The 17,316-nt window shown below is 37.7% G+C and overlaps 1 protein-coding gene across 2 annotated transcripts in view; it reads right to left on the minus strand.

Annotated features, from left to right (window-relative positions):
- TBC1D9 (TBC1 domain family member 9) overlaps positions 1-17,316 on the minus strand; it is a 43,393-nt gene that overhangs the window by 11,154 nt on the left and 14,923 nt on the right. For both annotated transcript variants that reach the window (XM_042871534.1, XM_042871533.1), the window contains exons 3-13: positions 16,289-16,407; positions 14,538-14,766; positions 13,517-13,778; positions 12,040-12,247; positions 9,707-9,913; positions 7,913-8,083; positions 7,316-7,466; positions 5,699-5,913; positions 3,832-3,949; positions 2,672-2,957; positions 1,296-1,425 (exon numbers count right to left, since the gene is read on the minus strand). In XM_042871534.1, the coding sequence (XP_042727468.1) occupies positions 1,296-1,425; positions 2,672-2,957; positions 3,832-3,949; positions 5,699-5,913; positions 7,316-7,466; positions 7,913-8,083; positions 9,707-9,913; positions 12,040-12,247; positions 13,517-13,778; positions 14,538-14,766; positions 16,289-16,407 (2,096 nt within the window). The remainder of the gene's footprint in view (positions 1-1,295; positions 1,426-2,671; positions 2,958-3,831; positions 3,950-5,698; positions 5,914-7,315; positions 7,467-7,912; positions 8,084-9,706; positions 9,914-12,039; positions 12,248-13,516; positions 13,779-14,537; positions 14,767-16,288; positions 16,408-17,316) is intronic.

A 17,316-nucleotide genomic window follows, 5' to 3' on the forward strand; every position in this document is an offset into this window, starting at 1 on the left:
AAAGCTAACACAGTGTGCTCACAGCCCCTGCTGCACCCAGCTAACTGATGAATGTAGTAGTCATTATATAACACGTCTTGATCTTTTTTATTATTTTTATTTTGTTATTATTTTTTACTCTCAATGGTTTCTACAAAATTGTTGGGTGTTTTAATAAGTCAACCAACAACCACCAACACCTTCCTGGAACTAATTCTCTTTATGCACCTGTCTACTGTTTCTGACACAATTCTTCACTCCCCGTGCTTTTTTCTTTTTTTTCTTTGCCTAATTATATAGGAGTACAGGGGATTATTAGTTATTATTAGTTATTTTTCTGTATGGAACAACAAAGTTCCGTACTGCACGAGCACCAAACAGACAGACTGGCTCTCCACAGAGTCAGGTTATTCATCTCAACGCAGTTAAGCCAACACAAGATGCCCCCACGATGAGGAAATAAAAGAAAATGCAAAGGGAACAATTCCACAAAAATACCCTTCTTCCTGTTACAACATCGTGCAAATGAGAACTACACACCTAACTTGATTCTGTTTGTCATTCAGCACAGAATATGCTACTGTTTACCTACTCCCTATTAAATAGATACCATGTTATTAAAAAAAGAAAGGTTAAGGGGCACAGGAAGCAGCTCTGGAACAGCTATCATACTGCTAACAGGAACTTACACCTTGAGCTAAAATACTAGTTCACTCAGTATGTCATCAAAAGAAAATATGGAAACTACGGAGAATTACTCCTTTAGTTACTCTCCTTAAAGTTACTCTTTATTTTTTTAATAAAAAATAATGTATCAGTGTAATCAACAGGGATATTTTAACTGATGGATATGTATTTTTTAATTTAAGAACAACAAAACTGTTTAGCAAGTTTTAGTTTTTTGTAAGCCTTCTTCTGTGCTTCACAGATATTCCATTATCAATTCCCTTCACTTGAAAATATTGTAGCTTTGTGATCAGAGGCCACAGGCTTCTCTATCACTAATCAGCACCAGCTGTTAACTTAAAAGGAGCAAAGTCTGACCAAAAATGGAAAGGTCTTGTGAAATCATACCGACTCGGCTTCTTGACTGCATGCAGCTCTCTGTGATGCTGCATGCTTCCATATACAACAGCTGCAAAGTTATGGTTTAAAAAAAAAAAGACAGACTAGCTCCTCCCATCTGACTATTTTGGTTTTCTAAGGTGAGTGAATCTCTCTCTTTCTTCTACTTCCAATTCCAAGCAAAGCCAAACCACACAGTAAAGCAGAACTGAAGCGCACTGGCAAATTCCTGTTAAGAAATCCTATCTTACCTCATAGGAGCATCTGATCAGTCTGAAGATATCCACCTCAGGATAAGGCTCTACATCATCACTGAGCAGTGAGTGAAGGTGAGGAATGGGTGGAAGAGTGCTGTCCTTATTAGTTACACTGTCCAAATACCTGGTGAGAACAAGAAAACAAAATGAGAAACCTAAGATTCAATTACACTCCCTCCCATCTTAGGGCTAATGGAATAAAGGTAATAAATAGATTAATTAAATGAAACGATGAATTTTTTTTTTTAATATCAGTACCCTGCCAAATCCTAGTCCCTGCCATTCCTTTTTCTCAGAGCTCTGGTAGCTCTCTGAATACATTACCTTTATCACGAAAAAGCTCAAATGTAGCTAGTCATACTTCACACGTAGCTCACTGAACTGATTTGGTCTTTGTGACTGTTTAAGTATGCAAAATTAAGTATGACACTTCGAATACCACTTGAACCAGGATCAGCATCCTCCAGTCTACATATCCCCATCTACTAACTGCCCAACCTTGCTGCAATGGGCTGTAAATGACTTGTCATTCCCCCGGGTACAATTGCTGTGAATGTCTTCTACGTGGCAGCTGCACAATGCTTACATCCTCAGTAAACAGTGGGGCTTTTACTTCAGAGGAAAGACAATCACATTTTTCTCTAATTCCAAATAAATTCAATATGGATGCCCCATTCCTGGAGGTATTCAAGACCAGATTGCTGGAGCCTCAGGCAATCAGATACAGTGCCTGTGTTAGTGGCTGTCAGCCCTGCCCATGGTAGAAGTGTTGAAACTAAGTGATTTTTGAGGTCCTTTCCAACCCAAGCCATTCTCTAATTGTATGATACTCACAAAACTTACTCAGGAAGACATTTAAAGTCTCAGCAGCACCTTGAAATCTTAACAGTACTACCAAATGACAGGAAATTGGACACTGCATACAGCACCATTACTTTGTATTACATGACTCCATCCAGTCTACGCATCAGCCTTCTCTAAACTCATTCATTTAAGAGTCTACCTAATTCTTCTGTTCAGTCCATTCCCAAAACAATGTCCCTTGCTACCAAGGCTTTTTCTTAGAAGCAATTATAAAGCAGTAACTAAAAGCTGAAGTAATCAAAACTATTTCTGTCGATCCAATAAGTTTCTATAACAAGGTTTGGAAAATTTATTTGGATATCTTGAAAGAGTAACTTACATTTTTTGTTAGTCACTAAACATCACTGTAAGATGATATAAAGAGCACTGCACATGGGTGCAAAAGTACTACTATCACTAGAACATCTGCATTTAGCATACTGGCTTAAACCTCAACACAGCAGAATATAAATTAGAAAAGAAAGCAAAAAGAAAAATGAAGATGTTTGATTTTCTATAATAAATACCTTCCCAAGACTGTCATGGCTTCTCCATCATCTTTGCAATTAAGCAGCTTGTCTACATTAGCATCGAGGACAGCAAGTGCTAACTGAAATATCACCTTTATTCCTTCACAGAAGAAACAATCCACAACCACCACAGCACTCTCAAATGGCATTACACTGAGGAAAAGAGTGAGGAACCAGGACAGGGAAATAGTGGATATTACACCCAAGTCCTGCATGCAGTCATAAAGCTGAGGAACATAGTCACGAGCCAACTCTTCAAAGACACCCTGATCCACCAGCGCTCCTGTTGAAAATAAAGTTCAACGTCCATTAATTTGGGAGCAACTGAACACATCATTTAGGGGAAAAAACGATCTTCTCTGTAGATAAACAGATACAAAAATTAAGAATGTTTTACATGATTCTTACATGCACTTTCTCACTTCCATTGAAATAGATTCACTTTGACCATAGTTTTTGTTGGTTTAATTACAGATTTCATAGGAGCTAATAAAGAGCTAAATCAGCTCTAGGACCTACAGAAGTTATACTGTGGTTTAGTACTCAGTATTACTAACAGAATAGTATTTTTCAGTGTCAGTTATTGAAGGCAGCCAAGGTGACTTGCCTGTGAGGGTTTGGATTTATTCTAAGAGAACCCTTGGTTATATCTAGATCGTAACATCAGTATCTTAAGCAGTCCAAAAAGGAACATCTCAAGCATTTGTGAGTTACAGCAAAGACAGCCTCCCTAATAAGGCGAAGAGCCATTCACCTTCACTTGCACAAGGAAACTGTCATCCAGCAGTAACAGCTTTCAGATACCATTTCTCTTGCAAATCAGAAGTGAAAATACACAAAGAACTCCACTGTAAATTGTCAGAGCTCCTATTTCTACCCTAATCAGATAACTGGATCTTCTACAATTCCAATTTTAGCCTCCCACATCTTTCAGATGTTCTCCATTTAAGTCCTCTTTAGAATGCCACATGACCCTAAGTAGCTGAAAAAGCTTTTAACTAGCAAAGTATCTGCTTATGACAATTTCTCTATTCTCTCTGAGCAAGCTGTCTTGCATTGAGGATTCATAATAGCTTCTAGGCCACAAACAGTTCTTGTTACCAACTCAGCTGGGTCATTGTCTACTGCAACTTGAAGGAAAAAAATTCATAGCATACCAACAACTCTTGTATTATAGTAGTCAGGTAGCATACGTTCACACAGAGCCACCAGCAGCCAGAAAGCTTCCTCCTCTTTTGCGTAAAGGAGAAGTACTGAAGTGACAATATTCATAGCCTAAAAGAAGGACAAATATAAATTGCTTCACCCGTTTCTTTCACATCTAGCACAGTAAGTGGGCAGGCAAGTGCTTGTTACTCTTAGAAAATTAAGTAAAACCCCCCTGCAGACCTCAAACTTTTCCCAGTGCTCACAGAAAAGCCTCAAATAAGTGACAGAAGTTAATTAGTTCTAAGCTATGAAACTGTGTATGTATATTTAAAAAAAAAATGGTTTCTCTGCATAATCAAGGGCCTACAAAAATAAGCAAGCATCCAGTTTCACTGCTACCAACATTCTGTAAATAAGCACTGTTAGGGAATCTGAGTCCAACACAGACAAAATGCCTCCTAGTCCACTGATGATGACTGCTGATCTATTACTGCTTGTACAGGTAGTCTACGTGCTCTTGGCCACTACAAGACACTGAGGCAAGTGTCGGTAACAGTGTTGTCACAACCAATCAAAGCTTAACAGTGAAACATAAGCCTCTCACTCTGCTTACTATCCATGTTCAACTGTTGTCTTGACAGCTTTTTTTGCAGACTGTTTTCATCCTTTTCCAATATCACAACATTGTATAATGACCTCTGAATTGTTTGCTTAGATCCTGTGACTAGACTTCTGTTAGTCTGAAGAAATGAAGCATTTCAGTGCAATTTTCTTCCCTCTTGATGCCTTTAAGAACTAGCTGGTCATTTCAGATCCTGAGTCATTAACATTTCAGGGCTCCAGCTTGAACATTATCTACTCTGAAATAGCAATTGAGGTTTCAAATGAAACTCAACTTTGTAACTCAAAGTTATTTATTTTCTTTTGCCTTGTCTACCACATATGGAATATTTCAGGGCCTGAATTCTCACTGTAACCATGAATCAGCATTCTGAAAGCCATGAACCAAGTCTCAAGGCTACATACAATGACCCTAACAGCTTTTTGAACTAGAAACACAGTGCCCTTCTTCTGTCAAGCAGCCTTTAAAAAGGTTATTTATCTAATGCTTCATGTCTTATTTGTTATCAAATAATTCATGATACTGTTAGAACGGTTTCTATTTTCACTTACTCATGCTATATCTAAACTTCTAACGGTCAGAATTAATCAAGCTTCTTCACTAACCCTCCTGATTTTGAGTTTCCTGAAACTTGAAAAAATAGGTAAAATTTGGGTAGGAGGGAAGAGCCCAGGTGATTTGTTAAAATTATGTACCAAGAAATAATGATGTGACCAGAAACTACAGACGTGAATCACAGGAATAACAACTATGTTCAGCATTAATTGTACCAGTACATCCACAGCAATATTTTGTACCTTTGTTTGTTTGTTTCCCCTGATTTAATTGTGTCATTGAGAATGTGGACTAACGCATTCAATAAGTAGGCCAAAATTCAAAGATGAGCAATTAAAAGCCTTTTTCTGTTTAACAGCAGCTAAAGAACCTTTCTTGGGTTCATTTTCATTTTCTGTTCAGTCCTGCAGTGCACTTTTGCCCAGTCTCCAGATTTACAGGCAGAAAACATGTCTACAGAAAACCACGCGCAGCTCTGAGTGCGCACTGCAAATGCTTCTGCTGGTGCAGGTCCTTGCATCAAATCCCTCTGACCTCAGCACTGCTACAGTTCTGCAGCACTGGCACTTCACAGCATTTTAATGTTATCAGTGAACTTCCACGGCTAACTACTCAAGCGTGTGCAAACGAAGAACAAGGAATAAAAGGAAAGAACTGGAATTCCAGAAACTGAAGGAGTGCTAAGATATTTCAGTTACCTGACAATATCCTATGTTTGGATTTCTAAAAGCATAAGCTGTCAACACTCTCCTTAGAGCAGCAATACCCATCTCATTCTGGAAAGCAGGGTGTTCTGGGAGGGAGCGGTGCAGATCCCTCTCTATTTCTTCTGTAGCAAGATTATACTTCCCCATTGATCTTTCCACTAGGTCCTCATAATAGCCAGGATGAGTGGCCATTTCATTAATGGCTCCTGGGTGTGGGAGAATAAAACCACAAGAAAAAACAAGGCTTAGAAGATGAAACATTCCATGATGATCATCTGCTATCCTTTCATCTTGAACATCAACTTTAAAATTCAACAAGCAAATATGAAACGTTCATTTTGGAAAGGTGATCTAAGAAAAAAAAAAAAAAAAGGATAATGCAGAGATGACTGAGAGTAGCTCTACTTGTCTTCTACTCTAGACATTTTAATATCAAAGTTTAGGAGAGGAGGGAAAAAAAAAAGCAAGTCCCTCTTTCACGTAAGATGAAAAGGCAAACACGAAGAACAAAAGAGCTGCTCCATCACTTGGTATCATGAGCTCTCTCTGCAGCTGGCTGTGGGGCTCATTATCCTAAACTCAAAACATGCCTGAGAAAGCTACTTGCCCTAAGGAGGGAATAGATTATGCTCAGTTGCACAAAACACAGCATCTCAGCTGCATCCTCCAAAAAGGAGGAGAGAGGAACTGCTGAGCTTTAGTCCCCCTCCTGAGAATGTCTTGTCATTTGGAGCAGGGCACTCAACCTGTCTTAGGGACACAGTTACACACTCACAGGGCTGCTATGAGATTTCACTGGTGACTTCAACAGGACAGATGTGTCCATTCCTGCATGCATTTCCTGAAAACATCCCTTTCGTGTCCATTACTAAGGAGAATATGTCCAAGATCAGGCATTATTAGCAAAGAAATTTTTAAAAAAAGCTTAATTATGTCATCATAAAAAGTTCCTGGTGAGCTCATATTGTAAACATTTTCAAGTATATGTGAAACTATCTCAGTAAAGGACAGAACTAGAGAAGGCATACAGAAAGTGTAAAGGTATGAAGAAAATCTGATGCACAGACAAATTTCCATGCAAGCGGTATTAAAACAAATTCCTTTAGCTTTGAAGAGAAATGCTTAAAGGGACACAGGTACAGAAAATCCTTGATGGCACAGAAAGTATGAATAGACAGAGAAAATTTTCTTCTCATTTCCCACATGGAGGCACAGCAACGAGTTTATATTTAGGAATTCCTTGCAAAAGCCTACTGTGAAGGTCAGTAGTATAACTGGATTCAGAAATGATAACAAACACGAAGCATGCCTGCAGATGGCTGTTAAACATCTGGAAGCCTCTAGATTATTGACTTCTGGTAGCAGAGTATACACTCTGCTTTTTTATATTCTTCATTAATTATCTGAGCCTTATTTGAAAACAGGATTATTTTCTTGTCTAAACAGAACAACTGCCTAAACCAGTCTGGTGCCTGTTAACAACTATGGCCTTACTTGCTCCGAACATTTTTGCTTTCTTTTTAACAACACTCTTAAATATCTTCAAAATCCTCTCTCCTCTCACGCTTTTGCTTATAGCCCACATTCCTCATCCGAACAAATACATACCTGAAAACAGCAGCCAGAGTTCCCCTCTCATGCTTTCTGGAATGCCCTTCAGCACAAGATCTCTAGTCTTCTCTGTACGATACATGCACACTCCTTGGCCATACTCAGCAAAGTGAATCTTCCAGGCCTGTTCTTTCAAAAATTCTTTAGCCTAACAGCAATGAAAGAAATGCATGAATATGTTGCTCCTCCTTCTACCTGCCCCACTGAAATGCAAAGAGCTAAAAGCCTGTTGTGTTCTAATTCGTAAAGAAAGCAATAAATAACCTGATTACATTCACTTATTAACAAGCTGCCTTCTCCCTTTGCTTAATTCCTATCCTTCCACACCTTGCTGTTAAAAGAATACTTTTGAAGCAGTTGTACTTGAGAACAGGCATGCAAACTCTCCTTGATTTACACCCAACTTTGTTTTTTTTTTTGTAGCAAAGTAGTTTGCATTGGTAGAGCAACAGCACATGTAATGCTGTATTTTTGTGATTAATAATGCCTGTTGTAGAGACCTTACTGTGGCAGAATGAAACTTTCCTGGCTCAAATTTGTTTTAAAGCAAACACAGCTTTTCTTAGACAAGCACAGGGCTCAAGATATTTTTACCAGTTTAGGGTTGAACTCTTCAGGTGACCTCCGTCGATACATAGTCATTAAAGCTTGAGTTGCTGTTGGAATGCCATTGCCGTTGAGATTGAACTGTCGTTCTCCTTCTGACTCAGAGCTGAGGCTTTTATGAGTGCTGGCAGAAACAATACTATTTGATCTTGTAAACACCTGTAGAAACCAGTCACAAACAATACAGGCATGGGGTTTAAGCCTGAACTCAGGCTTTTTACCTTCTTTTACATCAGTTTCTATATGCTAAAAGCCAATTCCAAGTGAAGAAATCAAATCTCAACGAGCACAAAGCAGCAGAGTTTAAACCAGTATAGAATAATGTAACTGTTTCCAGTTTCCTCAACAGCTCCATCCCCTACCACCTCCACAAAAAAAAAAAAAAAAAAAGTATTCAAATCCTATTTAAGTAGTGTTAACTTTAAGTACACCCTGTCCATTACACGAGTTCCCCTGGTCTACTGTCAACATCACAGAAGTCCCAAGGTGGCTCCTTGGCTGTCCAGAATTGGAGGTACACAGACACATTTGTGTGTATGTACCTATGCACTCAAATATGTTTATGCAAACAAATTATTTTGCAACCCTTACTTGAAAAAAAGTCATGTTACAGACTATTCAGCACAGAAAACAAGGACTGTTATTTGAAAGAAAAATAACTGGGAGACAGAACTTTGACTTCCCAAACAGCTTTGAAAACTTTTACTACAGTAAGATCACACACTGCAGTTCACACTATACACCTAGAACTGCAATTAGTAGTCAGCCACGTCTATGTATGTAGACATATTAGTAATCATAATAACAGTGACCATAACTACTCATTTGTTTTTACAATTCAGTAGGTAGATAAAAAAAGTTTCACCTAGGGCAAAACGCAAGCAAAATAGACACATACATGTATGTGCTCTGGAATATAACAACTATAACTACACACCAATCATACCTCACCACTGATCAAGTGAGTCAAAAACTGACTTAAGTTTTATATGGCAAACACAGGAGGGCTACTCAGTGCAAAACTCATACAGAGTTGTAACATGAGGTCTACCTACCTAAAACCAACATGATATACCTCAAAGTCTTCTCTGCTTGCTAGGCCTTTGTGGGTTTAAAAGATTTGGTAAGTTTGTGATACGATGCACCTAAATTTCACACATAAAAACTAAGAATTCAGCAGCTACTCAGAGTGCCTAAGAAAAACTCATTTAACTACATCTTTTAAAAATTACTTTGCATGGGAATATAAGGAGGTAGTACAGAACATCGATGCCCAGAAAAGGGTTATTTTGTTCATTTAAACCCTGTGAAATTCACTAAGAATATACATGCAATCTCAAACACCTTTCTTCTGAATAATCAAAGTATCACATCTAGCTGTTAGAGACCTGCATAACAACTTTAATATTAACTAGTATTTTCTTCAAAATACTGAAATTTCACCATTATTTTGACTTGGATAAGTCAAAGCAATACTCAGTTAAACAGTAAGATAACCACACTACTTTCTGAAGAGATGCACTGTGATTGTGTAGTGTGAAAGCAGGAGTTAAATTCGTTTCCACTTCAATGGTGAATTCTCTCACGTTGATCATGAAAAAGATATTCCAGTCACAACACTTAATAGTACAGCCTATTAAAAGCAGTAGCACAGAGAAAGTAACATTTCAGTGTCCAAAAGTGTGGCCTTAGAGCAAGTTCAAGACTTTCGTCATCTTCCCTGTTAACGTGCACTGGTTAAAACCTCCTTGTAATCAGCTAGTCACGTTCCCCTCTACATACCTCGTCATCAGAGCTGATATAGCTTCCGGACATATTTTTTTCCAAGTATATTTTTGAAGTGGTTTGTTGCAGAAAATCTGAGATCCTCTGTACAAGAAAGTCTCGGTCTTTCAAGTTGGCAAACAGGAATGTCATTCTGTTTTTGGTGCTGATCGACAACGGGCTGGGCAACACACTGGAGCTGTCTGCCTTTTCCACTATTGTCACCTAAGGAGAAACAGCTGCACCTTAACATCTTCTATCATCAAGCTGCTTGCTTTAAGAAACAATTTAAGTACAATAAACCCAATGTCCTTTTCCCACATCAGCATCCCTCTACTGCAAAACAGGACACAGATTAACAGACTCAGAAGCCTGAAGACAAAGACTGTTACTTCCCTACAACTGGCTTCTGTAAATTCTCCAGCAAAACACCTTTTTTTCTGCTTAATTTATTTTCTCCAGGCTTCATCTTACAAGAGGCAGCACAATAACATTTCTTCTATGAGCTTTCTGTAGGACCCTCAAAATCCTTCTCCTGGTCCCCAGCACTACCACAGGCTAAATCAGCAGAAAAATTTACTTACTTTCTATTGCTAACATATCTATCTATCAACATCTTGCTATCTCTCTTCTCACATTGGCCTTCAGCTGTTAGTACGCTTGTCATTAATCTAACTGAATTCCAAACTGTGTGGGACAACAGTGCTATAATATTAACGTTTCTCTAGCTAAAAGGATAAGGCTTTGCACAGTATTTTCTTGAAAATGGATTTAAAGGCTTCAATGCACAGCTCAGATCCTAAATCACTTCTCTGTCCCGCCAACTTCAGTTTAATTTTGTGAACTACAAATCTCTTACAGCTCCTCATTAACACGAAAGAAGCCAGAAATTCCTCCTGCACTGTATTTCCACTCTTCTTAAGAACTGCATGAGCATAAGCAGCAAATCAAATGAATTTATAGAAGCACAGGTCAAACATCACGGTAAGTAAACTCTGCTACAGTGACAGCTGAAAACCCATGTTATGTACATTCAAGTAGACACAGGTGCCTCAAGTGCTGATCTTGAAGACTATACATAGTGGGGCAGCGAGTACCACAGTCAGCTATTTAAAATCTTTTCCAATCACCATTTCTGAATCAATACTTTGCCACTGACTTCTGTGTCAAAACCAGTCCAGGGCATCACAGAACACTGGGTCTGAGGCAAAGCTTTAATGAAACAGAAAGCTCCCCTTTCAGTTGTTAACAAAACTGATTTATCATCTCAATGGTTGGCACTACCATATGTTACTGTTCTCCTTGCTGGTGCTGAGACCTTACATGTTCACAAAAAAAAAAAAAGCCAAACAAAAAAAACCCAAAGCATTTCTTTCTTCAACTATTTGTTTAAGCTTTCGGGCTGCTTCAAATCACATGCTGCTGAGGTTGTGGTTATCAAATCAGTTGCTGAATACACTGACAGAAAAAGCAGCCCTGTCAAATGCAGACTTTGTTCCCTCTTCTACCCAGTTACTCAGAGGAGTGTTGCTCCCTCAGAATTCCAGACAAACAGTGCAACCATAATCAAGTGCCTGTTCTCAAATAACCAAGGTCATTGCAACGCACCATTTAGAAGTGGTACTTCAAGGTTTGCAAACAAATATGATTTGTTTTGGTTCCTCAGATCTGCTAACTGAACTTGTTTGGATAAGCTTTGCTAATACTCTCAAGACTACACATTTCTCCATCCACCCACAAAGCAAGTCAATTATACAAAACCTCCCCAGTATGATTTTTTTTCCCCATTGCATCTAACTTGCATTATTTTTACTGAAAAACTACTTTACACAATTCTCTTTAAAAAGAGCGTTACACTCATTTGTTAAACGTTTACAAATGCTTTCCAAGTACAGCAGTAAATGATTTCAAATTTGTCCATATTAAGAGATGACTGAATTCATTAGTATTACAAATATTTTGTATATCTAACACAATCAGGTTTTACCTGATAGATTTGTTAGTAGGAAGTCCTACTCACCTATGTAGGAATTCTTATCCCACTCTATGAGACACAAGTATACCACAGAAACATAAAACAGAATGCTAATTATGCAAGAGGATGGATTCTTGAAGGTCATGGAAACTGACAAGGAAAACTCCCAGGGAATTTTAGTAGTAGGAACTTAGTTCTAAGATACATACAGTCATTAAGTATCACACAGAACACATCAGAATAGCATGCTCACAGGAAATTAATCAGATGAGATTTTCTCCAACAGTGGGAAGAAAAAAAAAAAAAAAAAGCTATGATGCAATTTCCAAAACAGTATTACTTGATTTTTTTGCCCCACTAATCTGCAAGTATTTACCTCTCGAAGAGGGATAATAAGGCTGCACAAGTTCTCTTCCTTACTAGTAAAGCAGATGTAGTTTGTAGAAACAAACATCTGACCCAAAATATGCATTTTGTTGAACGGAGTCCACAGAGTACAGTCCGTGTGCCCATCTAGTTTCTCATCCTTGGGAAGCCGGAACAATGCACGGTATCTCTCACTCTTTGCTCTGGCATCAAGATCCCTAAAACAAACCAAAAAAACACACCATAAAAAACTGTCTCTTGTTCTAAGAAATAGATAATACTTTTTAATTATATTTTACATAAGCTGCTGCATATTACCTACAACATACAACTCAGTTACTAATACTGAGCATACAGCAAATAGCATAAATACTACGCTTGTAAGGGGTATATAAGCTCCCTTGCTGGGAGATTCTAAGACTACATAAGAAGAAGAAACTTACTCCAAATGAGTTAGAAACAACAACCCTGACTTCTCGAAAGAAACAGACTAGGTGATCCTACAGCACTTGGTCCTATTTTCTATCTGTGCATGGAGTGAACCCAGTGGACGTGAGGCAACAGCTGCAAATTGTGACAAGGGTGGTTTGGATATTGGGTACAAGGAAAAATTTCCTCAGAGAAAAGGTGGTTAGACACTGGAACAGACTGCCCAGGCAGGTCACCACCCCTGGAGGTACTGAAGAGATGTGGGGATGTGGTGCTTAGAGGTATGGTTCAGCATTGGACGTGTAGCATCAGGAGAACAGTCAGACTCAGCGATCTTAAAGGTTTTCTCCAACTCAAATGATTCTATGATTATTAAATAAGAGACCACATAACACTATCCTAAAATTGTTACTCTGAGGTTGATTTATTAATACAATGGAGTCTGTAGGGCTATACTCTAATAATTTCAAGATTTAGTCTTGCTAACACATTTAGTGCAGAACACTGAAATATAACAGGTCTACACAACAAAAGAAACAGTAGGCATATTTCAGAGATAAAATACATGTCAGATGTCACAAAACAATGAGAAGTACAGGGAAAGACTGATTACAACTCCGTATGTTGACCATTTTAGTATACCACACAACATAAGAAGTTCGAGACAGAATTCATCACCCAACATAGTTTTTAAATTCCAGCTGTAGGACCAAGTATGAATGTTAGACATATTTTCTTGAACAGGTCTTACAACAGATTATCTAATGCAGCCTGTGTCAAGTGATACATAAAAGAGCTCCTGAACAAAGGAGAACATGACTCAAATATTTCTCCCATTCTGCATATTTGTATATTTTCCTGTTCCTATTTCAACAGGAGACCGACTAATTGTATCTAAACAACTCCACACCTTTTGCCACCATCTAGAATCAATCATTCCTTTCCTTTTTGAATAACACTATACAGCAGCATCATTAGAAAACTTAAAGCTTCTCTACAGAATGATGTAAGTAAAAAGAATGAGGAGAAACAAACGAGTAAGGGTCAGTGCTACGCACCGTTTCAGTGCAGATACTTTTTTGGGAGATTTCCTTTTCAGTTTGGGTAATGATCTGTCTTGTTCAAACCCTTCATTGTCCAAAAGTTGTCGCATAGCTATATTGGCAAGCTGTTCCATTAGTTTAAATGTCTCACTGATATTAAGGAATACTGAGAAGAAGTGTTCACTGGACCTGGTGCTCACTTTGATCATATCAGGGAAGAGCAGAGTAGCATTCTTCTCAAGTTGAGTGATATCAACCCAACGGATAACTAACTTTGCTGAACAGAAGCAAACAAAAATGCAGTCCAAAAAAGTTAGTATATTCCAAAGCATTCACCTTCCAGTTACTATAAAATGTATTCACTTGAAATTTTCTTGCATCTTGAGAAGTTAGAAGGGCAGCATAAATGACACAGCTAGTATAAACAAATTATATCACCTGACAAACAGTAGATAAAAGAGTTTAAATATCATTTATTTCTGTACTGAACACCCACATGCAAAGCTGGGCTAACATAATTCGCACTGTCACAGCAATTGACCAGACTCCTGATGTTCTCTCTTTCAAGGAAAGCAAGGAAACTTATTTTGAACACATCAGACAGGCTTCCCACTACTCCTCAACAACTAAAGCAATTTAATAAACTGTTTTAAATAAACTGTATTTACCACTGGATTTTGAAATGTCTTTAATTTAATCATAATACAGCGTCCTACTTAAAAACAGAAAAGTACTTGAGTAGCTAGACAAGAATCATAAAAGATTTTGTGATTTAAAAAAAAATATAAATGAATCGCTGCATACAAGCATGATAGATTTAATACTGCCATTGTCCAAGTATTTAGTTAGCCTCTCCTAACATGCAACCAAATATGGTAAGAAGTGCACAGTTCAGCAATATAGACAACCAGGGAACTGCTTCTTGTTTCTACTTCACTCAGCATTGCTTTTGCATCCCATATACATCAGCAGCAAATAGTAACAAACCACAGAAGATTCCCTAACAATTCTGAGACCATTTCACTGTAAAACGTACCTTCCCGTCCCATTAGGAAAGAATAAAAGCAAAGGTGATTAATGCTGAGATACACCCAGCCCTGACGAGGAACTTTCCCCTTCCAGTAACTACAAGAGTAGTAGTTGACTAATTTCTCTTCTTCTGGCATGCCAAACAGCTTGTGAAACTTCACTATGGCCTCCTTAAACTTTTCGGTATCATCATCCTCCTTGATGCCGTTGATTTTGTTGTACTCAGCAATGATACCCTGGAAGGGAGTGAAAGAAGTTCACAGTATATTAAGTGCTGCAGGTTATCAGATAGCCTTATCACCACTGCATGCAATGGTGAGGGCTACAAAAGTTAACTGTGAAAGCAATGAAGTATTTTACTTGTTTATTACTACTCTATTCATTCCTTTATTTACGTAGTTCTGTTGTGGCTTTTTTTTTCTTTTTTAACCTTATTCAAGGCTGTCTTGATAATTACTTCGCTCCCTACCATGAATGTATCAAAAGTAACCAAACATCAACCACTCAGCTGCTGTGCCAGTATCCCACTTTAAACCTGCAAACCCATCTCAAATACACTACTACCACTACAAACTACTACTTAAGGCAACTGTGATTTGTAAACTTCCTCCCTTCCACAAAAATAAGTACTGTGCACAACAACAGAATTTCACTAGAAAATTTTCTTCTAAAGAGAAAGAAAGAAGGACACCTTCTATGCTCTCTTAGTGGATTTTAAGCAAAATAAAGTAGGAGAATAAGAAAAATATTACATTTGATGCCTCAAAGACTACAGCAGTTTATTATCTGTGCTGAAGTTCAGCTCTATTTGTTTTCCAATCTCTCACATCATTTTTTCTTATTGCTTTTTATGTTGTAGAAAGTAAAGATGCTTTGTACCTTCAAACTGTCAGTTTACACAGAAAGTACAGCAAACAACAGCAAAGCATCATTCATTCTAACCTAAACCATCCTGTGATTCTGTGATCTGTTGGACAAATATACAATATTTTAAAAAGTCTACAAAGCACTCTAAAAGTCTAGAAAGTAACAACTTCCTTAAGGACAATATTTCACAGAACAGATGACAGCTAGAATACTCTGTTTCCATGAACATCTGTAGCCTTCCTGTCTGATCCTCTGGTAAAACTCATTCTAACGACTAAGGAATTTCTAAGACAATGACTTACTATAGGAAATGATAAAAGCAATGAGACAAAGCCAGTGCTTAGAATACACAAAAATTAAGTACAGTAACTTTGCTTACAATCAATATTCTAACAAATTACTTATTTAAGCACAGATGAAGCATTTTAAGAAGTGTATCTACTCTCTTCTCCTTCAGGAGAGAAAGATGTATTGGCAAAACCAAAACCAAACCAAACTAACTAGTAACCTCCACTGTCTCTATAAAAAGTGCGTGTCAACACTGTGGGATTTAACCACACAGAAAAGAGCAAGGAGCTTTATACAACAAGCACATGTAAAACTGCAATTAAGTACGAAAAGAGAAGTCACCTCAGCTTAAGACAGAAGCAAAACTTAATTTCAGACCCCTTAATGTTTGTAGACATGCATGTAATGTTTTCAATCACACTGCTGTAGTCCTGTATGTTAATCACTATTCTCTTCATTTTTATATAAGTTGCTGTTCAAAATCTGGCCTAATTTCAAAGATGGAGCAGCCTTGGGAGCATTACGCTGCATTTCTCTAGAATTCACAACAGTCTTCCTTTCACAGTCATATCTGTCAGCATTTACAATAATATACATAACCACCTGTATTTTTCCTCTGACAAACGTATTTATGTCATTCTCATTTTCAAAGATGGATAGAGTTTGCAACAAATTCTGTTCAAGCCATTCCCAGTGTTCAGTGATTTCCTTCCTTGAGCAACCTGCATATATAAAAAAACAATAAAAAAAATTTAATAAAAAAATCACAAAATAACCAATGTCTACATTGTCTTAATCACAAAGGACTCAAATAAAACTTGCCATTAACTACAGGTGTAATTTTTCACCATATAACGCATGCTGTCTCCTTGGAAATTCCAAAATGCTCTCCCATAGGACTGCAATTTAAAAGGAAATAGGTAGCCCTCTTCAAGATGTATAAAGGGCTTATGTCAGTATGATGAGCAACAAAACTATGAAATTTGAATTTTAACTGCACTAAATGACACCGTGCTAGCCAGCTGAAGAGCTGGCCAAGAAATCACCTGCACCTACCGGGACCAGCTCCTGGTATAAAGCTAGAGCTAACGTGCAAATCTTTGCTTCTTAAGGCAGGGTTTTAATAAATGCAATTTTATTTTTGTCACTCTATTCTCAACACTTCACAGAATGAAGTTGTTGGTGCTCTTCACCATCAATTTACGCCTATCTCAAATGAAAGAAAAAATTAAGCACAAAAAAAAAAAAATTTGCCCCCCAAAAGAAATTAAGGCAATTGAGTCAAAAATTGGGATTTTCAGTATTTTTCAGAAAAGAAACATTACCTGTTCACATCTTTATGATGATTAATTAAAAGGATGTAAATCCAACTAGGAAACAGAGACAATACTGCATCTCAGTTTTGTTCAAACACCACTTCAGTTTATTTTAATCAGAACAAGCAAGTGTATCTACCTGCTAATTAAAGCCTATAGAATACAAGAACATACAGCCATTTATGTGAAACGAGCATTAGGAAGAGGATGCAATACAACTAGCTGCTAATTATACAATTTGCAACTTACCTACAGGCACAAGTTGTCTATGCTGGTGCTTGCTATGACATTTTAACATAAATATTTCAGTCATTT

This window comes from Lagopus leucura, unplaced genomic scaffold (genome assembly GCF_019238085.1).
Source record: "Lagopus leucura isolate 7727_CA_CO unplaced genomic scaffold, USGS_WTPT01 Super-Scaffold_100004, whole genome shotgun sequence".
In the NCBI taxonomy this organism is placed as follows: domain Eukaryota; kingdom Metazoa; phylum Chordata; class Aves; order Galliformes; family Phasianidae; genus Lagopus; species Lagopus leucura.